The sequence below is a fragment of the Drosophila busckii genome, chromosome 3L (genome assembly GCF_011750605.1).
Source record: "Drosophila busckii strain San Diego stock center, stock number 13000-0081.31 chromosome 3L, ASM1175060v1, whole genome shotgun sequence".
Classification (NCBI taxonomy): Eukaryota; Metazoa; Arthropoda; class Insecta; order Diptera; family Drosophilidae; genus Drosophila; species Drosophila busckii.
The window spans coordinates 13,098,723-13,126,547 of record NC_046606.1 but is presented as its reverse complement, the minus strand read 5'-3'; the positions used below and the strand labels follow the sequence as shown (position 1 = coordinate 13,126,547).

Genomic DNA, 27,825 nt, shown 5'->3' with positions numbered 1-27,825 from the left:
TAAATTTGTATATATTTATGCTAATGTGCGCGCATTATTGACTCGGCAAACAATGAAGCGACTCATATATCAAAATCAACACAGCCAGCCGCTCATGATCCCTTTGTTTAGTCGTAGCCTACTTTGCTGCGCCAAAGCTTGGCCTTGCGCCGATTTTAACGACAGCTCCATAAAAAATACATATACACATAGATATATCTTATTCATATATGTATATGTTTATGCTAGCCTAAAAGCTGCCAAGTTTAAGCGCACAAAAGGTCGTCAAATGGGCAAAGCCTAAGACAAGCGACAAGCAGCGACGAGCAGCAACTGGAACGCCTATCACACGGGTGCCATAAATCACATACACAATGATGTTAATAGTATCATAAAAAACTGTGACAAGGTAAGGTAGCCTAGCATACTATTATACTATATATGTAAAGCTACTATAAACTTATGTTTACTAGTCCATTTGGCAGATGTGTGTGGGCAGCTTCTAACTGACATATTGACAAGCAGACAAGCTGTATAATAAATGGAACGTCTGTAGCATAGGTGAGATGTTGGCCAAATTAAAACATTTCGAGCTGCACAGGGCCAAACCAACAGCCAACCAGCCAGCCAGCCAGCCTGATGTTGACAAATTAGAGGTTTTCGAGGTGTGTAACCTGCTTCTGTGTGTGTGTGTGTATTGGTGTTGGCTGTTGCGGTGTGAAAATTGCACAACCCTACTACAAGCGCTCTGGCAGATTATCGGTTAAATAAATAGACAAATTGATTTTAATGGAATTGGATACACCACAGAGGCAGCTCAAGCGAGCCGGATGTGTGCACGCGATAGACTGACCAACCCAGCTTGGGTAAACATAATTTCGTGTAATTTTGTCTTGGCGCACTCTCGCCTACAGTTCAATCTACTTCAGCTCTCTTTTTTGCACTTGTGTGTGTGTGTGTGTGGGCCCTCTTGCTGTTAAGCTTATTGTGTGTGTACTGCGTTGATGGAAACTTCTGCAAATGGCAAGTGACACATGTTGTGCACATCATTAATGTGTTGGGGTCCGAAACTTTTGGCTGAACTGTAAATAGTTCTTTAATAGCATGTGGCTGCAGAATTTCTCATTTCGTAAAGTTTGATTTCACTCTTTGATTACCCAGCCATGGTAATGCTAATAGCCCTGAGCTCTAATTGACAGTCAAACAGATTCAGATATTCAATTTCGGGCGCCACTTGTATGCACAGATTGTTAATTATAAGAAAAAGGCAATGACTGCCGCGCAGGTTTTCCATTTGCCAAAGCCATTTAATGGCATCCGCTTGCAAACAACGAGCTGACAAGAAATTGCTTAAGCATTAGTTGCTGGGGAAGGGGGTGGAACTTTTAATGACATGCTTTGTATGCGAGCGCGTGTTACATGTTGGCCACATTATCAAAGGAGCGACAACTTTGCTGAGAGCCAGCTAAACATGACTATGCTCACACACACATACACATGCACAGAGGGACATACTTGCGTGTCTTATATGGTTGCAATGGCAGCCCGGGCAACGTGTCCAAGTTTGTTTTTGTGTCATCTACAGCTCGCTCGTGTCGTCCTTTGGCTAATACTTTTCGCCGCTTGGCACATGTTACTACACAGATAGACACACACACACACACACAGACATACTTGCGCATACAACTAATACGAATTTCACTTAATTGCACTCGAAAAACTATGCATGTGAATTGCACTCAGCTCGACTGGCAAGTGTGGTGGAACCAAGACTTGCGCTTAGGGCTTGCTTCTGCCATTGGGCATAAGGGTGTGGGTGGGGTGCCATCAGTTTTCGTTTTCATTTGCACTGACTGCAGACAGTTTTTGACAGACCGTCGTACGCAGTGGCACCGCAAACGACATCTCGAGGGAGCTTAGGACAACTTTTTGCTTTATTTTGTTTTTGGATTTGGGCTTGGATTTCAGATTAAGGCAAACGCCCACAAATTCCAAGCGGCGCTCCACTGTAGTCTGCTGTTGAAAGTTGCTCACGCATAAGCAGCACATGCAACCAGGACATGCGAATAGATAGGACAACGCTCGGTGCTCGCTGCTCCAGGCAGCCGCATGCTAATGAGTACAACTTTTTTCACCTGCCACCGTTATCGCCAGCTTGTTGTCTAGTGCTGAACTTTTCATGCACTTGTCTTGAAGCACTGGCGTCTGGCGCTTTGGACAGCAGCACAGCTGCGACGAAGAGAAAACTCAAAATATATATAAAGCAAGCGCTTCAACTTTAATGAAAACTTGCTGCATGCAACAATGAAAAATTATTAGTTATAATGATGGTGAAATTGATTAAATGTGGCTTAAATTTATGCATAGAAAATATTTTTGCAGCCAAAACTTATGTGTGTGTGGGCAACTTTTTTAATAATAAGCTAAGTGAACAACAGTGCGGCTACGCAATAACTTAAATTTGACGCTGCCTGCTTAAGCTTTATTAAAAAATTGATTTACTTAAGAGATATACGCGCGCCTGCCCCCAGCACACAGAAAAAAGGTCATACCCCAAAAGCCTTTTCAACTACAAAAGGTCCGTCATAAAAAAAGTTGCAATACTTTCGACTTGGCTTGCATGTGTAAGCTGCGCGGCCATACTTTCATTTAGATTAAGCAGACATGCTCTGCTTGTCAACATCTGTGAAATAAATAAGCAAAAGAGGCAAAAGATAAATTGATATTTATGTAGCGATAGTAAGTAGTAGGAAATGAGAGTGGAGCTGCAACCGACAAAACATTTCGGCACTAAAATACTACTAAGTAATTTATAGAGCACAAAAGTCAAGCATTAACCACACAGATGATGTAGCTAACAGCAGCATAAACAAAATTTTATACATTTGCCACTAGCGAGTTCAATTTAAATGCTTGGGGCTAGAGCCACGACGACTTGCATATGCGCTTTCCATCAAAAATTCAATTCTAAAGCCCTTTCTTGCCGAACAATTGGCAAAGTTAACAACGCAGCTATTATGGCCATATCCAGGGCATAATAAAATTATATGCCTGCAGCCTCCACCTGTCGAAAACTACAAAACGTGCAACAATAAGAGCCATGTGTGTGTCTGTGTGTGTGTGTGTGTGTTGCCTAAGTGTAGCAACCTTATTAAATTATACAAGCAGTTGTGAGTAGTTGTAGTTGTAAGCTGCCAGCAGGGAGGGCAACCTTTCCGCACAGAGGCCTGTGTCTCTGGATGTTAAAGTGTAGCATATTTAAGCCAATGCCTTGTATTGAAGCAGAATATAGTGCCTTGCACTTGCTCAGCATACGAGTACAGTGGGCACACGGCAAGTGGATATGCTTCGCTTTAAAATTTTTCTAAAAATAAAATTTACTAACAATGAGCTTAGGCTACAAAAAGTGCAAATCGTTTTGCGAGAGGAAATAAATATTTAAGCAGCAACACAAATATTTTTGCAAATTTATTAAAATGAGTGACAGACTTGCTTTACTCTGTTATTGTTAAAACAACATTCGAAGCAATTTTGCATGACGCTGCAAAGAATTCTTAATTTCTGGTATTAAAGTTTTCTTTTGTCATGCGAATCGCAAACTTTTTTAGCCTTGAGAGTGCTCACTGTACAGTGTACACACATACTACTAGTATTTATGCACGCAATGCCGTCGAGCAACTTGTATTATACCAAACGGCGCCCCAAGGCTGTTGTAGTAGGAGTAGTCGTAGCCGTAGTCTGTGCCTTGTTTCATTTGCTAGCAGCAGGTGATAAGTTTGGCTGCCCGTGAGTTAAATTAATTCCTGGCATATAAATTATACTTCATTGTTCTCTGCTTAGCATACACTGGGACTGTGAATGTGACTGCAGTCGACGCTTGGATTATATATGTATCTCAAGCTGCAGCTCAGGCGCCTAATCAAAATGCTAAACGGGCTTTGTGTCGTTGCGCTTAACCTTTTGCCTTGTTGCCTTTTTAGCAGCTTGACTTGGCCTTTTGTGTGCGCATTTGCCTAGCGATTTTAATTTAATTCCATTGCGTATACGCGCCGTACTAGAAGCTGCAAATCTAGGGGGCCAAAAGCTGCTTGCTGCTTGCTACTGCCTTAACTCAAGTGGCGACACACAAGCGCTTAGCATGTCGAGTGTGGCAGCTGGGGCAATATTTGAATTGTGTCAGAAGTAAGTCAATAAGCCAAGCACTCAATTGTTGCCAACAATGATCTGCAAATTAGGCGTAACTAATTTGCTTTATGTGGTTGTGTGTGTGTGCAAGAATGTATGAAATTCGCAAATAGCTTATAGCTTGAAATCTAGCGTATTTAAATTTTGTTGCCAGCTCATTGCCATCAGGGCTCATTGATTTTTGTCAACGCACCATTTGGCAGCCGATAACAACTGAAGTTCCTTAGCTACTAAAAGCCTTTAATTAATGCTCAATACGAAGCGAAGCTGAAAATTCAGCTGCGATTGCATGAAATTCAATAAGTTGACTGCCAAATTTATTTTGTGTATAAATTAACAATTGCTAGTTGCCATGCCAAAAGCAAATTACATTTAAATATACAAATAATGCGCGCACACACAGGCAAATGTCAATAAATACACACACACACGTATATAGAGTGAGAAAACAACACACGAGCTGCTGATGAGCGTCATCGCTTCTGTAAGCGCTAGACACGCAGAGCAGCAGCAAATTTGTTGCCTGTTGCCTTTGGGTTTATTGTTGTTGTTGTTGTTGTTCATATTGTTGTTGTTGCTGTGCGTTTTGCGTTCTTCCGGCATGTAAATAAATACTGAAGAAAAGCGAAAACGACTATGATTTATTTTGTGTTTGGCACGCACATTGTCAATATTTGTGGAATTCATCAAAAATAAGAAAAGCGAACAGTTTCTTCTGCCCCAAAGCACTTCAGCAGCAGCCGTAGCAGCAACAACTACATACGCCCACACACACCCACATACCCACACATAGACAATTGTTTTATCAGCAGCAGCTCATAAAGATGTCGACACTACTTCTAGCTGGCTCGCTGCCGAAAAGCTATAGCTAAAAATCGAAGCAGTTATTTATGGATATTTCTTTTGATTTTTCTCTTTGTTTGTGACTACTGAGAAAAAGCAAAATATCTTCCACACCCCCCACATGAGCAGAACAACAACAAAAGACAGCCGGCCCCATTTAGACAACTGAAAATCAGCGCAAAGCAAAGCAAAGCATTATGCTAAATATACAGACAGATCAATGCGTAGACTACCTGTGCGCCCCCATCCCGCTGGCCATTGCTGCAAGTGAAAATCATACACAAAATATTTTTGAACGCATGTTAGGTATTTTCTATGAATGGGCCCTGTATGTGGCACCTTAACACAAGCGTTGGCATTTAAATTGGGCATGAGCTAGCTGAACTTATAAGGCCACTACATGGATAGCCGATAGCTGTTAGTATGCAAGTAGTGTCAACTGCTTAATAACTGGGTTTGACAATAGCAATATCTGCAAGGCATATTGATGTGCTCATAATTGTTTGCTGGCAAAGTTGGCTTATGAAAAGAGAGAGCGCGATAAGCGATTGATATTTAACCTAAATACTTTGCCTTAGCAAAACTTAAGTACAAACAATTTCAAGTAATTTATTAAATAATGAAGCGCATTCCAAAAGTCAGCCACAGCATATGCTCAAGATATGTTTGAACTCTATAAATAAAAATACATAACTACTATACTTATAGTACAGAAGTAGGCCTGTAATTCATTTATATTTTTTTTTCTATTCTATTACGTATACTTAATTTTGTTTTCTGTAGGTTAACGAACTAGCAGCGCATCATTCTTGCTTTATCTTAGTTTTAGGCGTTCCTTAACCCCTTTAATATATCCACGCTATGTACAGCGTCTTGCGCTGTCGACTGTGCGCGTTCTTTTTTGCTTTCAATTGTAAAAAACTGGGGTCAGTCTGGCTAGTGTGAATACATAAACTCAACAGTTTGCTTGTACAATTGGTTAGCGTTGCAGCGCTGCGCGGCAAACGAAATCGAGTCTATATAACTTGGCAAACAAATACTTAATAAGAATAATAAAACAACACATAATATTGTATAAACTTGCAATTGACATGCAAAGGCCATGAACTGCATGTGCGGAATAAACAACAATTGGTGCCGACTATGATTGTGTAATATGCTCGTATATTTGCATTTGATGCATACAAATAGTTTTGGCGTGGTGCAGTGCAAGTGATTTAGAACTTCAATGCTTATAAAGATATACGAGTATATGCTAATACGATTTGCAGAGCGGAGCAGAGCAGCTGTGTAAAATTTCAATAGCAATACCTACCCGAAAAAAAGACAACAACAACACAACCGCAACCCTTATTGGGTGAGTACCCGTTTCCGCTCGCTGCGCATTTCTCACGCGTCAAGTGGCTGCCAAATATGATTTATATGGCATAGCAAGCGGACTACAAAATATGGCTGTAAAAATAGTATATAGATAAATGTTGTTGATGTTGACAGGAGACGAGACGCAGCTCGTTCGGTTGCAAGCTTTTGCTATTGCTAACAAATGCGCGCAGGCACTTAGTGAAATTTATGTGCTGCAAGACTTTGCAGCAATAAGCTAATAAAACTGTACAATGTGACAATATCTCGCTCGGCTTGTCTATATGCATTCCAGGAATTTTATTGTTGCGATAAGCGAAAAGCCAATTTCGCTAATTCGAGATTTCGCTTTAGCTCTTAATCAATTCATTGATAGCGTGGACAAAGCTCAAATAAATATAGCCAACACTTCTGACAGCTGTCAGATCGTCAGATAAAAAATGTTATATACATATATCGTATGTGGGTGTGTGCTATTAAAAGGTCAAATATGAATGAAATTGAGTTCGGTCGAACAATTAATCGACAATGAACTTGTTTATAAACATAGCACACGTCATTTTTAATTCAGATAAACAATAATGATGATGACTTTATTTTAAACGCATTGTATGCGAACTTTTAATACTTTATACTTTTTTGCTCAATTAATTATTGTATTGTAATTAAATTAAATTTAATATTTTTAAATGCCAGACAGACTCTTCTATTAAACAAGTGATGCATATCTGTTAATGAAATTAAGTATACGTCATGCATACATTTCAAGGTTAAATCACGTCTACCTGCAAATTGCTTTGAGTTCTGCAAATGGAGCTTAAGTTAAATAATGATAGTTGTATAGCTTGGGCATCTTGCCTTAGATTTTAATCGGTTATTAAACATTATTCTTTCTGCTGAGATACTAAAGCTATTGCTGATGTTAAGTGTTGAATGCAACGAGAGAAGGCATTTAGTAAACTAATTATGCCACATTTGTTAGAGCTTAATACACAATCACATAATATCGCACAAATGCTTTGTTGGCCAAACTGCTAACTCATTTGGCAATTCCCAGAGCAGCAGCAATTTTGTCGCAGCATCCACAGCAAAGTTAACACATTCCTCACGCCTCATTTTTTTTTTTTTTTTTTTTGGTGATGTTGTGTTATTTATTTAGTTTCACTTATTTTTTTTTTTTTTTTGCTCTGCTTTTGGCTTTTGCTTTTGACGTTGGAACAGCGTTGGGCCAGCCAAATTGCACGTAATAAATGTGAACAAGTAAATTTTAGCCAAAAGCTCCAGCACGTAGACAAGTGCTAGCATTTTGGGGGCAACAACAAGCTGCAGCTTGCGACTAGCAACTTCGCTATCATTTGGGGAATTGTCTTGGCCTGACAAATGTGCAGAGCTGCGCAGCTGCTCAGCTGTTCAGCTGACTGCTTGACTGGTTGCTCATATTGATGAGCAGCATCAACCCAATGACTGCACTGCAATGAATTTCTTGGCAGCTAAGCGACTTTGATTTTTAGATTTCGCAATAGCATTAAGTTTTGGCAAAAGAGTTTGGTAATTTCAGCTCTCGGGCTTAAGAGCATCAGCGAACTAAACTGTTGCGAAATCTGCAATAAACAGTTTCAGTTTATTGTGGGTTTTATGGACGGGCGCCAGGCAATACAACTGGAGGAAATTAGGCGCCAGACTGCTTACACAATTGGTCAACAACCGAACTGAGCAGTTTTTATTATTTGCTGGCGCTTTTTATGATAGTCAGGGTCAGTGGGTAAAATGGGTTTTCAATCAGGCTCTCAACACGTACGCATTTGGTCAATCAATTGCTCGAACTTTGGCCATAACAATGCTTATTAGATGACGCCCACGCTACAGTGAAAGCTGAGTGCTGGCTCCATGGCTCCAGCCAGCTAGGTCAAGCTAATCCTTTGGCCAGCTCTTCTATTGCCATAGCATAAATAACTAATTAACTTGCCTGGCTACAGGCGGAAGCCCGACTGCAGTCTAATTAGTTATTAAGGCACACACACACACACACAGTGTTGATTAAAGGTCAGGCGTAGAAGGCTTGCAAAATAATATAGAATAACAAGTAATCAACAAGCTAGCTGGCTACTAAAGTTGAAAACCTTTATTAGTTCCACTACTTGCTGTTGGTCATTGAAAAAAAAAACTGTGTAAAATTGACTTTTAATTGTTTAGCGGGTATGCAAAACTGCACCGCAAAGCTAACGATTCGGTGTGAGCGAAAAAATTTGTTATATTTATTATTCAGTTGGCAGTTTAACAAAACCAAAACCTTACACGCAATCCCGCAATGAAATTGAAAATTCGATGACCATTCAGCACACAATTGCAAACCAAACTAAAGCAAAAAATAGCCACCAGCAATGCAATTTAAAAACTTTTATGCACACAGACATAAACACACACCACACCAAACCCACACACCACGTAAAAAAATACTGACCTGCACTGATTTGTTATGGCAAACGTTTTTTGTGTGTGTTTTTTTTATTGTTTTGCGTGGCAGCAAACAAAAAGACTCAAAAGTGCTCCCCCCTAAACGCGGCATCGGGCAAAATAAAAGGAAAAATGAGCAGGGCAACTAAAATAAAACAGAGTTAGAGCCAATCAAATTCAAATCAAATCAATTCAAAAGCATGTAGCAAGGCAAACAAACAACACACACAGACAACCACACAAAGTTTGGTTCAATTGCTAAAACAATCAGCAAACTGAAGAAATATAATTGAAGCAACGCTCGGCGCAGTGCGCTGGGCGCGTTAAGTTGTTGTCTGGTCAGCTTTAGCTTTTAGCAAATTACAGCTCATTAATTAGTTTTTGGGGCTGTAATTGATTTTGCAACAATATGTGTAAGCAACATGCAGTGCGCGCTATTAAAAAGCATTTTGCGGCCAGTCACAGGCAGACGACATAAAATTAGCAAAGTAAATTACGTATACGTCACATTAGCCGCAAGTTAACAGCATTACAAGGCAACAGCATAACATTTACGCTTTTTATTTGTTGCCTTGGAGCAAGCGCATGCACAAATAAAAAAAAACACGCATGTAGTTGGCAGCATATGCAATTACGTATGCATATATTGCGCATACGCATAGTATGCATATACGTTGTGGCATAGCTGGAATTTGCTTATGACGGCAGCTGACAACAACCATATAACAACAATATAAATTGATAAGAAATATACTACAACTAGCTGGCACAGTGGGCTGCAGTGAGTTCGGTCAAGGGATTTGCGCATAATAACATAAATAAATATAAAGAGCACGCGCCAGCATTGAGAAATGATAGAGAAATATGAAATAATGTTAATAATGTGCAACAAAGACTGTCTTTGCATTTATTATATATAATAAAGCAGAAAATAAGCAAAGCACAATCAAGCTAAATTGCATTTTGAGCAAAGTTTGTTGCTTTGTTCAAAATTAAAGCAAATAGAATGAAAGAGTTGACAGTTGCTTGTAACAAAAGCACAATGCATACAAAATTTAAAGTTATTCATATTTAATCACAAGCATTACAATTATATTAAGCTTTTATTTATCGCTACAGTGTATTTAATTTTAATTGTATTTAATTCAAATACTATTTTCTATCTTTAACAATTTATGTAATTGTTTAGCTTTGCATATTTAGCTTGATCATTTATTTGAACTCTGTTATGTCTTGTAAATATTTAAGCTTTGACAATCTAGAAAATAACTCAAGTAGTTTACTGCAATAAAAATCCATATTTATGCAACTTTATATGTATTTGTATTATAATAATAATAATAATTTTATTTATTCACTGGGAATCGTTCAGTCTCGTATGAACATAACCTAGTGGGGACTAAAACTATATAACAATTACAACAAAGGGTAACTCAAGTAGTTTACTGCAATAAAAATCCATATTTATGCAACTTTATATGTATTTGTATTGTAACTATGTTCGATATGCTGGGACCAATGTAAAATTCATATTACAATCGCACAAAATGTGCATTCGAGTGTCGTTTTTGACTGACAGTTGTGGGCGTTGCCACCCACATAGCAGTAGCACACACACACACACACACACACACACATGTTAGCTGGTAGTTTTCATGGCTGGTTTGCCTTACGAATGATTTTCATGTTTATCCAACGTTCGAAGACGTCATCAATGTGTCAGGTGCGCACGTACGAGCCACCCACAAAACACTCCCCCAATAGTTTGCAACTAACCAGCGCTTTGTCTCTAACTGACACTACTCCCAACTGGCTGGCTGGCTGACGGGGGGACGAGCTGGCTGACTGGCTAGCTGACTGTCAGTTTGCGATTTCGAACAAGAATGCATCAATTTTTGAAATGCATGTTGCCCGCATTAACGTCCGATGTCTGTGCCGGGCAGCACATGCAAATTGCTGACATATTGCGAAGTGAAAAGAAATATGGATTGATTGACGTCAGCTAAAAAAATAAAAAAGGGCAAATGTGTCAGTAATTGGTTGGCCATTGATTTAAACGCTTGTTTTCGCAGCACGTCCCAAATAGTAGATGTGCTTATTAAATGAGTTTCGCATATGAAAGCAATTTCATTTAAAGTCGCCTCAAAACTAACATTGCGCTGATTTTAGCTTAAGCTTAACTTTAAAATAGCAAAGTTTGAAATATTGCAAGTCATGATACGATAGAAAGTCAACCTTGCTGTTTGACAATTTTCAATTGAACAACAATTGCTGCACACAGCTGCAACAGTGTGGCATGTGGCATGTTGGCTAAAGCTTGCTGTAAACAAAAATGCTAGAGCGCAAAGCCGAGACACATTGGCAAACACAAACCTGAATGAGAAGCTTTATAGCAAAACACAAACCGGGCCAGCATAAACAAAATTTGCTCTCGGTCTATGCGTTGTCCTATGATGTATCCCCAATTGGGGGGTTTGGTTTTGTCTGTGTGTGCTTTATTAATGCCCCAAAAAATTTTTAGCCCCGGGCCGCGCAAACAATCAAAAAAGGGGCCCCCAACAAAAACAAACAAAACCAACTCCTTGACCAACAACGCAAGCGATGGCCCGAATGTGCAAGCAGATAAAAAACCTAAATCCTGTAATTTGATACGAGTTTCTAGGAAAAATGTAAGCATTCAAAAATTGATAAGCATTTGTTATTATAATTGAAATGCAATAGTAGCCATCAAAATGAAAATGTCAGCTGTGCCTAGTGCTCGACCAGCAATATGAAACAAAACTGACTTTGCGAATTGTACACCAAACTGCCAATTGGCTTGCTCTCTTTCTACGTCTCTATCTCTATCTCACTCTTCGTGCGTGCGTGTGTGTGTGTGGCTAAGATTCAAGCGCTTTGCATTTTGCATTTTCATTTCGCTGAACTCGGTCTTTATTGAAAGCGTTCGACGTTCATTTCGACATTCGACATTCGTGTGTGTGCGTCATCCAATAGGCATAGGTTTTAATGGAGAATAACGGCACACAGCGAACAATGGCGGAACGGCGAAATGTGATTAGAAACTCGACAATAATTGCCAACTAGCATTATCAAACAACTGGCTGGCGATGCAGCCGTTTGGCCATTAATAAGTCTTAATTCCGAGTAGAATATGTCAAGTTATTACTTATTGCAGACACGTGTGCATATTCAAGTGTCATTGTTTGTTAGCCTAAGCAGCCTGGCTAAATATAAATGCCAGCAAGTGAAAGTGTATTAAAAATTGCAAGCTATTACTTAAGTTTAGGCGCATGTTTCAAGAGTAAGCCCTGTTCATTTGATCTGCGATTGGGCACATGTTCTTAACTTAGCGTTTAATCAGCTTATTGCGGCATTTGACCAGACAACGTACGATTCAATTATAACGCTTAATCAGCTTATTGATGGCAAACGTGTGCTTAAACTCAACCACAACGAGCACTGCCTGCAACTGCTTAAAGCCTTGAATATAACATAGTGACTTTTTGCTAAAAGCTCTGCCTCGCAGTCAAAAATCAAGTTAAGCTTTCCCAGCATTAGCAGCACACCTCGGCAGGCAAAAAAAAAATTGTACACGTAGCGCGCGTAAAACGAGGCAAACAATTTTTGGTCTGAATAAAAATGTTGCAGAAGTTTTTTGCCGGCTTGTGCGCAGTTTATGAACGCTTTGGTTTGATTAATGCTTCTTTTTTTTTTTACTCGCTTTTTGCATGGGGGAGCGTGTGCAAATGCAACTGCATTTGGCATCGGGCAAAGGGCTAAGCGGATAAATGTGTCAAGCGCTGAAAGCGGCTAAAATAGCGTGCTACAATTATGTGAAATTTATAGACTCGACTAAAATGTACTTGCTGCTGATTGTTGCTGTGTGTGTGTATGTGGAAACTTTAAAGTGCAATCAGTAACTATCAAACAGTTTGGTAACTAGACTTCAGCAAACTTGTTTTTCATTTCATAACTAATGTTTGTCCTCAGCTGCCTGCAGTATCGTTTCTTTTGCACTGAATCTTAAGGAAGCTGTCAGTGTATCCAGTTTCTTTGGCAATTTCGTATATTATCATTTTACAGCTGTCATTTCACTTTGCGTGGCATTTTTAATTAGCGTGCCGGCTTTTATGTTAAATTGTTTACTTAATTGTTAATGGCTTTTGTGACAGAACCTTCTCTGCCGAGTCCCTTAATAGCTTTTGTGCTGCGCTCACATATTAAACAAGTCTATTTAAGTATTATGCTGCTAGTATGTTGTCAAGCACTTGACCTTTCATTTTACGTTGTCGATATAAATATGTATGCTCGTATGTATAGATCAGAAGCTGGTGCCCTCGTATTTTGCATGTTTACTGACAACTTATAAATAATTTGTAACTGACATGAGTTTGATTACTTTGTCTGGCAACTTGTGCTTAACTTTAGCTGGCAGAGCGCTTGTTTTCATTGCGACTGCAAGCAAAAGACGAAAAATACTCAGAATTTAGGCGATAGCTCGAAAAGGGTCAAAGGTTAAGCAGGCTTCGATTGGCGTGGGTACGGCTTGATTTACTTCAAATGCAGCACTTATGTTCATTAATCAAATTAACTTTTCAAGCAAATAACAGGCGTTATTAAGCCGACAGCATAGGATTGGTCTAAGCTTAATCACGTTTAATTTAAAAAGAACTTGTATCATTTTGAAAGGGTTGAGAGTGAAGTTATAAATTCTCAACGCTTCAAATACATCTTGTCCAGAATTTATTATAAGCAAACTTCTATGCTGCAATTAAATTTTAAGTAGAAAAGACAGACTGAGTTAGCTGCCATAGAATCAAAAGCAAGTTAATTGCTTGTCACACCCTTTAAGCATAGAAATGGAATAAAGCTTTGCACATTTTTTCATGCGCTATATTTGCCACTTAAATTGTGCTGGCAAATCAATCAAAATTCCAATTTTAATATAAGCCATTTTTCTACACTTATCATTGCAGCACACAAGCTCACAGCAAGACGCCAAGCAGCAAACAGCAATAACAACAAGTTAAAAGACAAGCCACAAATCCGACGCATGTTAAATTGTGAATAGGGCCAACGAGAAGGTGGCAGGATGCCAAAATGCCATCGGCAGATCAAATCTTGTTCATAAATGTCACCACGACGGTGGCCGCGGCAGCGTTGACAAGCTGCCGCTGCCGTCAACAACACGCCAGCGGCAAACAGCACTAGCAGCAGCAGCAGCAGCAGCAACAGCACGCAACGAAGCGTTGCCGACGACCACGGCAACAACATCAGCAACAGCGGCTTTGGCAGCCAATTTAACGGGCACACTGCTGGACAGCTTAACAACAGCAACAACGGCAACAATTGCAGAGACAACACATGAATGCGATGCAGCCTCGGGAGCCGCAGAGGAGTTGCATAGCAGCATATTGGGCATACAGCTGGCGGTGCCCGAGTGGGAGGCGCTACTCACAGCCCTGGTGCTCTCCATCATCATAGTGCTAACTATAATTGGCAATATCTTGGTCATACTCAGCGTCTTTACCTATAAGCCCTTGCGCATTGTGCAAAACTTTTTCATTGTCTCGCTGGCTGTGGCTGACCTGACGGTGGCGCTGCTGGTGCAGCCATTTAACGTGGCATACTCCATATTGGGCCGCTGGGAATTTGGCATACACATGTGCAAGCTATGGTTGACCTGTGACGTGCTCTGCTGCACCAGCTCCATATTGAATCTCTGCGCCATTGCGCTGGATCGCTACTGGGCCATAACGGATCCCATTAACTATGCACAGAAGCGCACCGTGGGACGCGTACTGTTGCTCATCTCTGGCGTCTGGCTGTTGTCACTGATTATTAGCAGCCCGCCCTTGATTGGCTGGAATGATTGGCCAGATGAGTTTACCAGCGCCACGCCCTGTGAGCTAACCTCGCAACGTGGCTACGTCATCTACTCCTCGCTGGGCTCGTTCTTCATACCGCTGATCATTATGACCATTGTCTATATTGAGATCTTCGTGGCCACGCGCCGGCGTCTGCGCGAACGCGCTAAGGCCAATAAGCTGAATACCATTGCACTGAAGTCAGCTGAAGTGGAGACCATTAACACCGGACATGCAGGCACTGGTGGCAGCAACAGCAGCTCCAAGGCGCGTGTGCTGAGCAGCTTTTGCGCCAGCTGGCTTTGCTGCGGCCGCGATCGCGCCAACTTTGCCACGCCCATGATACAAAATGATCAGGAGAGCCTCAGCAGCGAGACGCATCCGCCGATAGAGAGCAGCAATGATCCACAGCAGCAGCAGCAACAACAGCAACATGTGGTAGTGCTTGTAAAAAAATCGCGTCGCGCTAAGATTAAAGACTCCATTAAGCATGGCAAGGGCCGCAGTGGACGCAGATCGCAATCCTCTACATCTGCCTGTGAGCCGCATGGGGAGCAACAGCTGCTGCCTCAAGGCAGCAACAGCAACAATGTTGCCGGCAAGTCCGACGCGGAGATTAGCACAGAGAGCGGCAGTGATCCCAAAGGTTGCATACAGGTAAGTAAAAAACAATTGCCTACATTAACATTTAGTTAAATTTTAAACTTCTGCTTCAGGTCTGCATTACGCAGGCGGATGAGCAAACCGTTTTGAAGGTAAAGCCAGTTCAGTCCTCTGCTGGCGCCACTGCAGCCACTGGCTCGACTCTGCCAAAGAAGCCAAGCAGCGTAAACCAGTTCATCGAGGAGAAGCAGAAGATCTCGCTGTCCAAAGAGCGACGCGCCGCTCGCACCTTGGGCATCATTATGGGCGTTTTTGTCATATGCTGGCTGCCATTCTTTCTCATGTACGTGATATTGCCATTCTGCCAGAGCTGTTGTCCGACGAACAAGTTTAAGAACTTCATCACTTGGCTGGGCTACATAAACTCCGGCTTGAATCCGGTCATCTATACGATATTCAACTTAGATTATCGACGCGCATTCAAAAGACTTTTGGGCATGAAGTGATACAGCGAACGAGGCGTCTCCGCCGCACAGAGGCGACGTAACGAAAGAGAGAGCATTACACAAAGTTTGTGCCAAACTTAGTTATGGTATACAGTCTATGAAAAGTTGAAATACTCTATAATTGGGCTTGAAGCAGCTGAGAAAAGTGCGAGCAAAGAAATTCACATATGGTTTCACTCATTTGTACAAAGATCTCGCCTAAAAATAAATAAAATATTGAACGATTTACTTCTAATTTTAAATATAAACCAAATTAACTTATTTGTTGGCACATTTTTCAGCAGCCTCATAGTCTATTGCCAGGACCTACACGTCCTTAGAGATTCTAATGCACACACATACACATATATACGTTCTCATAAAATTCAAGCAACAGCAAGGTCAACTTTTATGTGCTCTTTAATCTTGAACGACGAAAAAAGTAAACCCAAACAAAACAAAGAATGAAAATGAAAAAATCACATTAAATTCTTACTAAAGAGTAAATAAAAAAAATCTAAATGAAATCATAAATGTAATACGTAAAAGGAAAATAACGTACATACTACAAACATACATACATATACTACATGTAAGCAGGAAACTCAATTGAATTTAATTAAATGTTTAGGCACAGCATTGTTCCAAAAACTTTCATGTTTCATTCTACAACACATTAGCTAAACAATACAAAACAAGCATACGTACATATATCAAACCAAAAATATATAAACTAAATATACATGCGTGTTAAAAATAAGTTTAAGGTGTGCGCTCAACCCAGTGAAACTTCCAAATACTGTTTTCTTAGCAATTACTTTAACAGTTGTATTTAAATTTAGGTAAACAAATTGTATGAGATATAATTAAAGTTAATTAAAATGTAATAATTATTATGCCTATTGTATAGTTTGAGAGACGCTTTAAATATTTGTTAAATAATTTAATTATATAAACAATTGTTTTTATTATAGAAAACAAAAACGTGTTGAGCATGGCTAAAAGCTTAAACAACTATTAAATAACTACGTAATACATATAGTATCTATAAGTATTGCATGTCGCAACAAAGTAGCAAAATACTAAACCATATAAATTGATGTAAAAAAAACCAAACCGCTTTTGAAAATTGATGGTGTACGATAATTTCACTAATTAAATGGCTCAATAAGCAAATGCAAAACAAACAAAATCAAACAAAAAGACAAATTCAAATAAAAGTTATGAACAAATAATTCAAAGATTTTTTGATTTATGTAATTGGAAGTTCGATTCATAAAGGTAAAAACTTGGCTATTTAGAAAAACCGTTAACACGATAACTTAATTCATAATAGTACTGCAAAATACCCACATATGCAACTAGTAATGAGTACTTTAAGGTCTGAGAACGCGTCAACACGTGACTGTCAACAGTGTTGTTAAACGAGCAAATTATAAGTGCTGCCAATATGAGAAATTTTAAATATCTACTCGCCCAGCTGTAAATAATAAAAATTTAAAAGCGTGCATTACTATTTTATATTTCTACCTGCGGTGGAAGTTTCCGCGAATCACGCGAACGGAACCCAAAGCAGGCAAAGGACAGAAGACAGGCAGGCCATCGGGAAGGCTTCGCGTTTTCGCGCATATATTTGAAATGCTTGAAGATATCTCGGCACTTCATATTAGTACAGCACGACCGAAGAGTAACATGGATTCAAATGCCACAACAGTCGCAACCACAGTCACAGAAGTGGAAACGGTAAATACTATGTGCAGCATTGAGCAACAGCTAAATAGCTCCTTTCGCCTGCAGTGCTCACTGTCCTCTTTGGAGAGCGAAAGCGACTTGTCGATGGCATTCGAACGCGATGTGGATGAGCCAACTGACATTGATGAGTTGCCCGTTTTTGAAATACGCGCTTACTCACCTCACGGTCGCACACCATCGCCCATTGATGAAATTGAGACGGATGTTATGACACCAAAGTTATCGTCACCACAGCGTAGTCCTGGGCGCAAAAATAACCCAGAATTCGTAGCGCTTCATGAGATCAATGCACAGATATGTGCGCCCAGCGATAATGTCAACGATTCAGCAGCCAACTTAAGCCGCAGCAACAGCCTAGAGACTATTTTTGAGGGTGTCTTCCTACACACACCGCCCCGCGAGAAACTTAATAATAGCGCCGGCTCAAACTCCAATTCCTGCAATCGTTATACGCCCAAACGCAGTCGCGTTAATCTAATGGAGCTGGTGGCCATGAATCGTCTGCAAACCGGTGGGAAAGAGAATCAATCTCCACGCAAAGAGCGACAGGATGAATTCACGTAGTTAAGCATGGGCTCATCGTTCCAGGATCGAACCAAAGCCATATTGACTGCACTATAATTTTTTTTAAATTAATTTTAGACTAGCAACTTTATTTTCCAATACACAATGTGTATCTGCCATGGATTAAAAATACCATTTAAGCTTATTTTTATACTATATTCATAAATTTTGGTAAAACATTTGTCTTTCCATGTTTTAAACATTAACAAATTATTGTTTTTATGTTGGTTCAATGATGTGTACTGGGAGCTACCTGCTAAAATTGGGAAAGGATTGATTGAAAAGTCAAGCAGGTGTGAGCACAGGTATCAGATATAAACGTGGGCGGGATTTCAGCATGTTTATCTTAGGTCGCAGAAATTTTCAGCTAAGGGTTTTTAAAATTACCAACTTGGAGAATTAAAAAGACAGATGAAAAGTTTGCTTACTTAACTAACTTTAATAATAATATTTGGTTCACTTACAAATAAGAACCTAAATATCTTAAAGAATTGTATACATAATATACGTATTGGTCAAGTGACATATTTGGCAATTATAAAAATATTTCTTTGCAATAATAGCACCCCATTAAACTTAAAATTAACAACTTCAGAGTTGTGGCTTAGTTAAAAATGTTAAAATTAAGTGTTCTTTTTTCATTTCAAAGCAGACTTTGTAACTATGAAACATTGTATATGCTTTTAAGTAAGCAAAAGAGTAAGAGTATTAAAATAAAATTTCAGTTTAAAGTTTTAAGGGAAGTTAATGTTTAAAATAAATTGTGTGAAAGGGGAATGTGCCGCTAAGAGCTTAATGAACACACAAATGTAATACAATTAATTTTATGGACAACCTTATATAAAAATAAAGTGTATATAGGAAACAAGCACATGTTGTGCTTGCCATTTTGTACATATGTGGATGTGTATGTGGGTGCGTGTGTATTATCGGCGGTTCCGTCATGGCCATCTGTATTTAGATCAGAAGTTTGTGGAGTGCTTTGATGCCGAGTAGAGTTTGACACGCAGCAGACCTGGATTGAGCTCCTCCCAGCTAAATGCAAAGGTAGGTATAAGTTAATTCAATGTTTAGGACATGGTCTAGATTCGCTTACCGCAAGCGACGCTCCCCTAATCTGGCTTTTACTCGCTTCTTGATTGTAGACACACCATTGACGCTATGCAAACCACGTCCAGTTATGATAAAGACATTCTTATAGACACGCGTATTGTTGCGCAGCACCGTTATATGGCGATCTAGGAATAAATCCAAACTACTGACAGCCTCCATCGCATGCAAATAATGTAGATCAAGTAAATCTGGATTATTTTGCGTATGCTTATGCACTTCCATAATGCAGCCGGCGGCACGGTGATTATACAGATCCACCTTTTGCTTATGCAGGCGTCCAATTTCCGAGTAGTAAAGCGCCACGCTGCCACTGCCTTGTTGTATGGCCTGGCTTGCCTTATGGTTGCATTCGGCGCGCAACTGAGCATGATGAGCGGCCATATTACGCGTCTCCTCAAAATCACGCAACGCTGCAGATTTGGCCTCCTCATGTAGCTGCGGTGATTGCGATTTGACGGAACGCGGACTGTTGAGCTTGGGTGGCTTTGACTGCTGCTCCAGCTGAACTTGGGCATGTAGCTATAAGTTAAGGCAGAGATTAATAAATGCATAATGTGCAATAAATTTATTAGAAACTCCGCTGTTACCTTTTCACTTTCACGCAGGGCCTGCTCGTAAAGCTGAGCCCCAGTTAGATCGCATTGCGCGTCACTGTCGAGCAGCTCCACTGTCTTCACATAATTATTGCCAGTATCTGCAAATATATCAAGAACAGTCTCCTTGGGTATGTTGGGAAACTTTTCGCACAGCTTCATTTTAGTTAGACGTGTGGCAATATCATTCGATGGCTGGCGTGCGGCCTGACTGACAGCCACATTCTGGCTTGTGTAGATGCTCCAGGCCAGCTCCATGTCCAACAGTTCATTCATATTTTGTGGTGGTTCAGTGCAATCGGCATATTTGGGATGCTTAAGCAAATGGGCAAATTGTTCGTCCTCGCGCAAGGTTTGTTGGCGTTTCTCTTCGAACTGATTATGCATGGCTTCCATCCAGACCATGTACAGCTGTTTGGCCAGACCGCGTGGCATAAACACCTTGGTGGGTGCAACTACTGCATCTTTGGGCAGCAAGTCGCCCTCCCACTTAAAATGCTCACGCAACTGCTCAATAAGCGTTTCGCCCAGCTCCATTTCCAGCAGTACCTGATCCTCCGCATCGATTTCCTCCTCATCGGTGGCGGGCGGTGGTTCCACTGTGGGCACTGGCAACGGTTGATCTAAAATTCCATTGCGTATGTCGCGTATCTTACGCGTATGGTCCGAGTACTGATCATCGCTTAGCACAAAACAGTTTTCAATCTGCATTTGCAGCTCCTTGTTGCCGCTGGCTGCTGTGGCAGTGCGCTTGGCACGCGGTTGGCGTTGGGGCTTTGCCTGAATTTTGCTTGAGGCAACGGCAGGCGTTGGTTGGCTGTCCTTATTAAGGCTGTTGCTGACGTTGTTAATACCACTGCAGGCGCATTGAAAATCCGCGCTTTCTAGCACCAGCGTATCCTCCCCATATTCGGCTACATCCGCATTTAGCTCATCTTCTTTGAGCAGTATGTCAACTGCCCAGTCAACATCACCCTTGCACTTAACATACAAGTCCCATAGACCTGTTAAATTCTTGTTGGGATACATTTGCCGCAAGTGCATGAAACCGGATGCTTCATTTGGACAGTTAATGCTATGGCGTTGATGAACATCTTCAGTCGCCTCTGTAGCTGTAGCTAGCAAAGCGTCAACTGGCGCTCTGGTGTCTTGCGCGTCTCTAAGGGTATCCAATAAATTTGTATTAGACTTGCTGGATGGTGCAGGGGTTGGCATTTCCTGTCCGCTTACTTGTGCCCAATAGCTGCCCGCATGCTGTTCATAGGGTACCCAACTTTGTGCATGGGCATTAAGCCTGAAAGAGCTGGGACTTTCCGCCGACGGCTGTGGTGGCACTAACTGTGGCGTGGGCATTGCTGCCACTGCAGGCACAGCTGGCAGCGGCGGCTCCTGACGCCACTGAGGCAAGCTTACAGTGTACCTGGTGTGCTTCAGCATCTGTGTGCATAACAAAATTGTTGATTATAGTATTTAAGTAGATGTAATTATTGATTACCTTAATCAGATCCGGCACCGTAGTTCTTTCGAAACGATCTAAATGCGCTTGAATTCTATCTCTGGGTACCTGATGCACACACCGCTGCGCCAACTTGCCAGCTGATTTGGCCCAGCTGGTCTGTGGCTCTAGAAGTTCCAAAATATAGCCACATTCAACAGCAATTTGCACGTAAGGCATCATTTCCCAGCTCATGGAATTCGTGTTATCCACTATAATGGGACTCCAGCCGGCTTCTGCCTTGCTACGCACGCGTTGCTTGTTCCAATCATGCGCCTCTGGCAGAAGTGTGGGATTAAACTCATAGCCACGTTTTGTAATGAAGTAATCATCGCTGCTATATACAAAGTCTTTGACAGTATACTGCTCCAAATGTTGGGTTTGCTGTACTAATGATTTTGCCATTGTTGATTTGCCGCTACCGGGTGCGCCACGCATAATAATCATAATCTTTTGACCAGCTCGGGCTTGCTTGCAGATTTTATCAAAATCTTTGCTTTGATTATTATTATTGCTATTGTTGCGCATATTTGGCATTGTCGCTGGAGCATTGTATTTATTTGCATTAGTGTTCATATTGCTTTTGTTGTTGATGTTGCTATTATTCCTCTCTTCGCTTGTGAGCAGCTTATCGTTTAACCAGCGCGTCATATTATCCGCTTGCTCAGCGACTTTTCCCGCCGTCGACATTGTTGTTGTTTCTCTTAGTATTTAGGAGTCTCGTATAAGCACTGTCAAAAGAATGGAAAAGATAAACCTATTACAACTGCGCAGTAATTCTCAGTCCCCGTGCAGTTATCTCGCTAATGCCAGATCCTCACTAACACAAACAACAAGTAGTAATACGTACATACATACATACACAGTTTGAAGCGTTCACATTGCCAAATTAGCAGCAGAAATCCTTAAAATCCTTTCACTTTACGAATAACACAAGCTACGCGTTGGTTGGTTAGCTATTTTAATGTTAATTTTGATCGTGCAAACATTAAAATTTCCCAAAACATCTTATTTTTAATTTGGCTCAGTTTCGCGAGCAGAGACGTATAAAAAATGATTTAGTTCACATCTCAATGAACCGATGAGGCGACTCTTATCGATAAGTTGTTTCTAAAAAAGAGACAGCAATATTATTGGCTTATTTACACACAGTGGCTCAACATTCCGAACCTTAAATTAAATTACAAACAGTATTATAAAATATTTAAAATGATTGTTATACATATTTAACAGTTAATATGCATGCATTAGTAAAACATTAAAATCTAACGACTGTGCTAATTGTTTTGTGAAAGTGAACAGGTTCAATTGCGCATCAGTTCAGTGTTCATCTGAGTCACAAAATCCAAGGAAAATCAGCTGCATTAAGCATCAAGCATTTTGGCAACGTGAAATTTCCATACACAATTTTGTGTAATTAGATTTCGAGATTAGTGTCTGAAAAAGATTACAGCGAAAATGACTGATTGGGTGAAAATAGCTGCCGATCAGGAAATCCCTAAGTTAAAAATTAGCTCAGACTCCGATGAGCCGGCACAAGGCGGCTCTGCAGCGCAAACAACAACCAACAAAGACAACGAGCCGGACGTTGCTGACCCTGCCGAAACAAGTCTTCTGATCAAAATACTTGGGAAGGGCTTGGTCAACACTAAGCTGTCACTCGATGTCCAACAAAAGAATCCAAAATCACCATTGCATTCAGTGAAAACTTTCGAAGCATTGCATTTGAAGCCGGAGCTACTTAAGGGCATATACGCCATGGGCTTTAATACGCCATCGAAAATTCAGGAAACAGCTCTACCCACGCTGCTGGCTGATCCGCCGCAAAATATGATTGCACAAAGCCAATCGGGCACTGGAAAAACAGCTGCCTTCGTATTGGCAATGTTAAGTCGCGTCAATACGGATCTAGATCATCCCCAGGTGCTGTGCTTGTCGCCAACATACGAGCTGGCGATTCAAACTGGGGAGGTTGCTGCCCGTATGGGTCAGTTCTGTCCTGAAATTAAACTACGTTTTGCAGTGCGTGGTGAGGAAGGTAAGGCGAAAATGAACAATTTTAAGCAACGGTAAATATTAACATGAAATTTACAGTTGATCGCAACTCAAAGTTGACAGAGCACATTCTGATTGGCACGCCTGGCAAGATGCTTGACTGGGGCCTTAAGATGCGCCTTTTTGACATGAAAAAGATTCGTGTGTTCGTTTTGGATGAAGCAGACGTAATGATTGCCACTCAGGGTCATCATGATCAATGCATTCGCATACACAAGATGCTTAGTCAACAATGTCAAATGTTATTCTTCTCTGCCACGTACGACAAGGAGGTTATGGACTTTGCTCGTCTGATTGTTTCGGAGCCGACTATCATTAGATTGATGCGTGAGGAAGAATCTTTAGATAACATCAAACAATACTATGTAAATTGCAAGAACGAGGAGGGCAAATACAATGCCATACAGAATATTTACGGCTGTATTAGCATCGGACAGGCGATAATTTTCTGCCACACTCGCAAAGCAGCCGCCTGGTTGGCTGCAAAGATGACTGCGGATGGACACTCGGTGGCTGTACTCTCCGGCGACTTGACTGTTGAGCAAAGACTTGCCGTCTTGGATCGTTTTCGATCCGGCCAAGAGAAAGTACTCATCACTACTAATGTATTGTCACGCGGCATTGACATCGAGCAGGTCACAATCGTTGTAAACTTTGATTTACCGGTCGATCTTCGCGGTAATGCAGATTGTGAGACTTATTTGCACCGTATTGGACGCACAGGGCGATTTGGAAAGTCTGGCATTGCAATCAATCTCATCGATGGTGAAAAGAGTATGACCGTCTGTCGTACTATCGAGAAACACTTTCAAAAGGACATTCTTTATTTGAATACTGATAATGCGGATGACATTGAAAAGATTGGCACTTAAATCATGTACATCATTCCCTAGTTAGCTACATAAAACATTTGTGAACATTTCTTTCGAAATAAAAAGCATATTCTGAAACACGCATTCATACAAAAGCAATTGTACGTCTAATGAATTTATGCAGTCTATTTTACATTTTGTTTTCTGATTGATTTTAATAAAGTTTTGCTATACAAAACATATTAGGCAAATATACACCAAAAAATAAATTTTGAATAAGGTTATTAAATTCACAATATCATGATAAAGTTACCTATACCAAGTCAGAACTTAAGAACATTGTAAATAGGTAATATATAATATATAGTCCCAGTATAATTAACGATATTAGTATTAGTATTAGCACACAAATTTCAGGGAATCTGTCCTTCCTGAAGAATATCTTTCGATTATATTCTCTTCGCTTTTCTGGATCTTTTAATACACAATATGCTTTATTCAAAAGCATACAATATTCCAATGATTCTGCAGTTTGCTCTCGGTTTTTATCCGGAATGGTGCACTATAATTAATTTACGGTAGGCCCGTTTAATTTCCTGAAGCGTTGCGTTTTTTGTAACTCCCAAACTTGTATACAAATCCTCGTGCATTTCAAATGTATATCTTACAGCTTTAAGCAGGGCTTGTTAACAGTTTACGTGGAATCACCAATAACTAAATAGATAGTGTCAAGAGGCGGGATGTCGATAACATACTATAGTATAGCATATATGATCGATAGCTTAAGATTCCTATTTAGCTGACAAAAAATATGAAAATATGTAATAATGCTTAACAATTTATTTACACCCCAATATATTTATAAACATGTTAATCTCAATCGGACGACGAAGCCTCGTCCTGCCGCTCTGTGTTCTTTTTCTTGGTAAACATTTGAAAAGTTTTGTAAGCTCCAAACGCAAATAAAATGGTTCCTCCAACGGCACAGATAAACGGCAGCATATCAGATGACGGCGCCTGAAACGTTGCTTGCTCATCACCATCCCGTAGGCCTTCCTCACCGTAACGGTCGTATATTTCGCGTTTGTCCTTATCGGAAAGTATCTCAAATGCGGCAGCAACCTCCTGGAAGTGTTCCGCTGCCTGTGGATGGTCATTTTTGTCTGGATGGTACTTGAGCGCCATACGCTTATAGCCTTTTCTGATTTGCTCATCGGTTGCATTTCTGTCAATGCCTAAGATGTTGTAATAGTTTTTGCCCATTATTTTCAAATATTGCGAAATTGATTTCGGTAAGAGTAGAATATGACGTGCAAGAGTATATAGTTAGTTTAGGTATTCTAGATATTCGAGGTAAGTTGAGTATCAAAAGTAGTTTATTTGTATTGCACAACAATGAATATAACACTTCAAAGCTAAGCTTCGAAACTTTGTCAACAATCTTATAAATATGGATAAAAACAAGTATGATTTTAACGTTGCCACGTTTTCTTTCTGGTTTTCTTTCTAGCTGGCATCGATAGCTATCGGTAATGGTGTGAGTAGGAAACTGGTTAACAATAGGGGGCGCTAACTTGATTTAAATTTTGAGATTTTGCAGCACTGACCATTAGTGCTACGAACAAAATATCGATATCTCTGATACTTTGTAATCGTCATGTCATCGATGAGGTGTCTCCATCCCTAATTTATCGTCCATTTGGTCAAAGTCACCACGCGTATAGTTTTGTTTTGGTAAGTAAAATATGAAAAATATTGAAAATATATGCAATCATGGTAATTTTTGCCAAAATAATAGTAATATTAGAGTAAATCTATTATGTAATACACGATTATAATGAACGTTTTTCGAATAATTGCAGTTCTTAAATTCTATCGAGTCCCTAATACAACTTCAAAATGGTTAGGGAGAACAAGGCAGCATGGAAGGCTCAATACTTCATCAAAGTTGTGGTATGTAGCTAAATATCTATTTATTAATGCTTGAAATATGTATTCATATTAAATTTTAACTCTATTTAGGAACTGTTCGATGAGTTCCCAAAGTGCTTCATTGTGGGCGCCGACAATGTTGGCTCCAAGCAGATGCAGAACATCCGTACCAGTCTGCGTGGCCTGGCTGTCGTTCTTATGGGCAAGAACACAATGATGCGTAAGGCCATTCGTGGTCATTTGGAGAACAATCCTCAGTTGGAGAAGCTGTTGCCGCACATCAAGGGCAATGTTGGCTTTGTGTTCACCAAGGGTGATCTGGCTGAGGTCCGCGACAAGCTGTTGGAATCCAAGGTGCGTGCTCCTGCACGTCCCGGTGCCATTGCTCCGCTGCACGTCATCATCCCAGCGCAGAACACTGGCTTGGGTCCCGAGAAGACCAGTTTCTTCCAGGCTCTGTCCATCCCAACCAAGATTTCCAAGGGTACAATTGAAATCATCAACGATGTGCCCATCCTCAAGCCCGGCGACAAAGTGGGCGCCTCCGAGGCCACTTTGCTCAACATGTTGAACATCTCTCCGTTCTCATACGGTCTGCTCGTTAGCCAGGTGTACGATTCTGGCTCGATCTTCTCGCCCGAGATTCTGGACATCAGACCCGAAGATTTGCGCGCTAAGTTCCAACAAGGCGTTGCCAATCTGGCTGCCGTCTGTTTGTCGGTTGGTTACCCAACAATCGCTTCGGCTCCACACAGCATTGCCAACGGTTTCAAGAACCTGCTGGCCATTGCTGCCACCACCGAGGTGGAGTTCAAGGAAGCCACCACCATCAAGGAGTACATCAAGGATCCCAGCAAGTTCGCTGCTGCTGCTGCCGCTTCGGCTCCAGCTGCTGGCGCTGGCGGTGCTGCCGACAAGAAGAAGGAGGAGGCCAAGAAGGCCGAGTCAGAATCCGAAGAAGAGGATGACGATATGGGTTTCGGTCTGTTCGACTAAGCAAAGTAGCCCCCGACGTGCGCTCCTAGCAGCAATTTCTATGTTTACGTCGATTACAGCTCAGCTAATTGTAAATTATTGTCGCGGTCTGACACACCCAATGGCAAGTTGCATTAACATGGAGCATATAATACCAATAAAATTGATGTAAACATAAACAGTGTGTTTTATTTCCCATAATTGATCAATTTGCTTTCAATTTACAATGGGTGGTGCTGAAGGTGGGTTCCGTGCCAAGAATAAAACTTCTTGTAATTAATTAAAATGGTTTTATTTTAACTTTATACACAAACTTTGGTGACTTAACAGCTAAGAAATTAATGATTTGTATTGACGTCTGCATATCTTAAAGCAAACCATAATTTGTTTGGTTTGCTTACATACATAATATGTTTGTAGAGTCTATATGCTAAAAAGACATTTTGCGATTTTAATGTTGATCAATATTTTCCCTTAATAATTAGCTAGTTGTGGTCGACCCCTTACTTGTATTTTTATTTGTTGCTTAAATATTAGTACTATGGGAACACTAGAGACTATTGCTTCTTGTAGTTCTTTTGTGGTATTAAAAATTTGTCCAGCATTCTGCATTTTGGCCTTTGCTTATGTTAATTTATATGTTTTTACTGGAACTTGTGGTTTAACATGTTCTTGTTCATTCTTCTAAGGCAACTTGTGAAAAGGCAACTTTAATATATGTAATATGTATATACTATTAAATGGTTATGCTTAAACACT

At 40.5% G+C, this 27,825-nt stretch overlaps 6 protein-coding genes across 8 annotated transcripts; 4 read left to right on the top strand and 2 right to left on the bottom strand.

The window, feature by feature from the left end:
- The first annotated feature begins 13,814 nt into the window (after nt 1–13,814).
- Nucleotides 13,815–16,623, top strand: LOC108598456 (tyramine/octopamine receptor). The gene is made up of 3 exons (XM_033293451.1): nt 13,815–13,987; nt 14,035–15,344; nt 15,404–16,623. Exons 1-3 carry the CDS (start codon nt 13,921–13,923, stop codon nt 15,794–15,796), a joined length of 1,770 nt encoding a protein of 589 aa, XP_033149342.1. The 5' UTR covers nt 13,815–13,920; the 3' UTR covers nt 15,797–16,623.
- Nucleotides 16,624–17,238: 615 nt separating this feature from the next.
- LOC108599207 lies at nt 17,239–18,204 on the top strand. Its single transcript, XM_017986002.2, has 2 exons — nt 17,239–17,518; nt 17,573–18,204. The coding sequence occupies exons 1-2, from the start codon at nt 17,414–17,416 to the stop codon at nt 18,089–18,091; spliced, it is 624 nt and encodes a 207-aa protein (XP_017841491.2). The 5' UTR covers nt 17,239–17,413; the 3' UTR covers nt 18,092–18,204.
- Nucleotides 18,205–18,642: 438 nt separating this feature from the next.
- LOC108601041 lies at nt 18,643–22,315 on the bottom strand. 3 transcript variants are annotated; one of them, XM_017988927.2, is made up of 5 exons: nt 22,143–22,315; nt 21,293–22,023; nt 19,792–21,234; nt 19,188–19,723; nt 18,643–19,126 (listed from the first exon to the last, which is right to left on the bottom strand). In XM_017988927.2, exons 2-5 carry the CDS (start codon nt 21,980–21,982, stop codon nt 19,054–19,056), a joined length of 2,742 nt encoding a protein of 913 aa, XP_017844416.2. In that variant the 5' UTR covers nt 21,983–22,023; nt 22,143–22,315; the 3' UTR covers nt 18,643–19,053. The 3 variants fall into 3 exon arrangements, with proteins under 3 accessions (XP_017844416.2, XP_017844417.2, XP_017844418.2); XM_017988928.2 differs by having other exon boundaries at nt 22,147–22,315; XM_017988929.2 differs by having other exon boundaries at nt 22,155–22,315.
- Nucleotides 22,316–22,553: 238 nt separating this feature from the next.
- Nucleotides 22,554–24,355, top strand: LOC108598625 (DEAD-box helicase Dbp80). Its single transcript, XM_017985324.2, has 2 exons — nt 22,554–23,330; nt 23,387–24,355. The coding sequence occupies exons 1-2, from the start codon at nt 22,751–22,753 to the stop codon at nt 24,217–24,219; spliced, it is 1,413 nt and encodes a 470-aa protein (XP_017840813.1). The 5' UTR covers nt 22,554–22,750; the 3' UTR covers nt 24,220–24,355.
- Nucleotides 24,356–24,992: 637 nt separating this feature from the next.
- Nucleotides 24,993–25,620, bottom strand: LOC108599149 (dnaJ homolog subfamily B member 4). Its single transcript, XM_017985937.2, has one exon. It carries the CDS (start codon nt 25,420–25,422, stop codon nt 25,036–25,038), a length of 387 nt encoding a protein of 128 aa, XP_017841426.1. The 5' UTR covers nt 25,423–25,620; the 3' UTR covers nt 24,993–25,035.
- Nucleotides 25,621–25,816: 196 nt separating this feature from the next.
- LOC108598413 (60S acidic ribosomal protein P0) lies at nt 25,817–27,245 on the top strand. Its single transcript, XM_017985037.1, has 3 exons — nt 25,817–25,893; nt 26,022–26,112; nt 26,182–27,245. The coding sequence occupies exons 2-3, from the start codon at nt 26,059–26,061 to the stop codon at nt 27,085–27,087; spliced, it is 960 nt and encodes a 319-aa protein (XP_017840526.1). The 5' UTR covers nt 25,817–25,893; nt 26,022–26,058; the 3' UTR covers nt 27,088–27,245.
- Nucleotides 27,246–27,825: the final 580 nt, after the last annotated feature.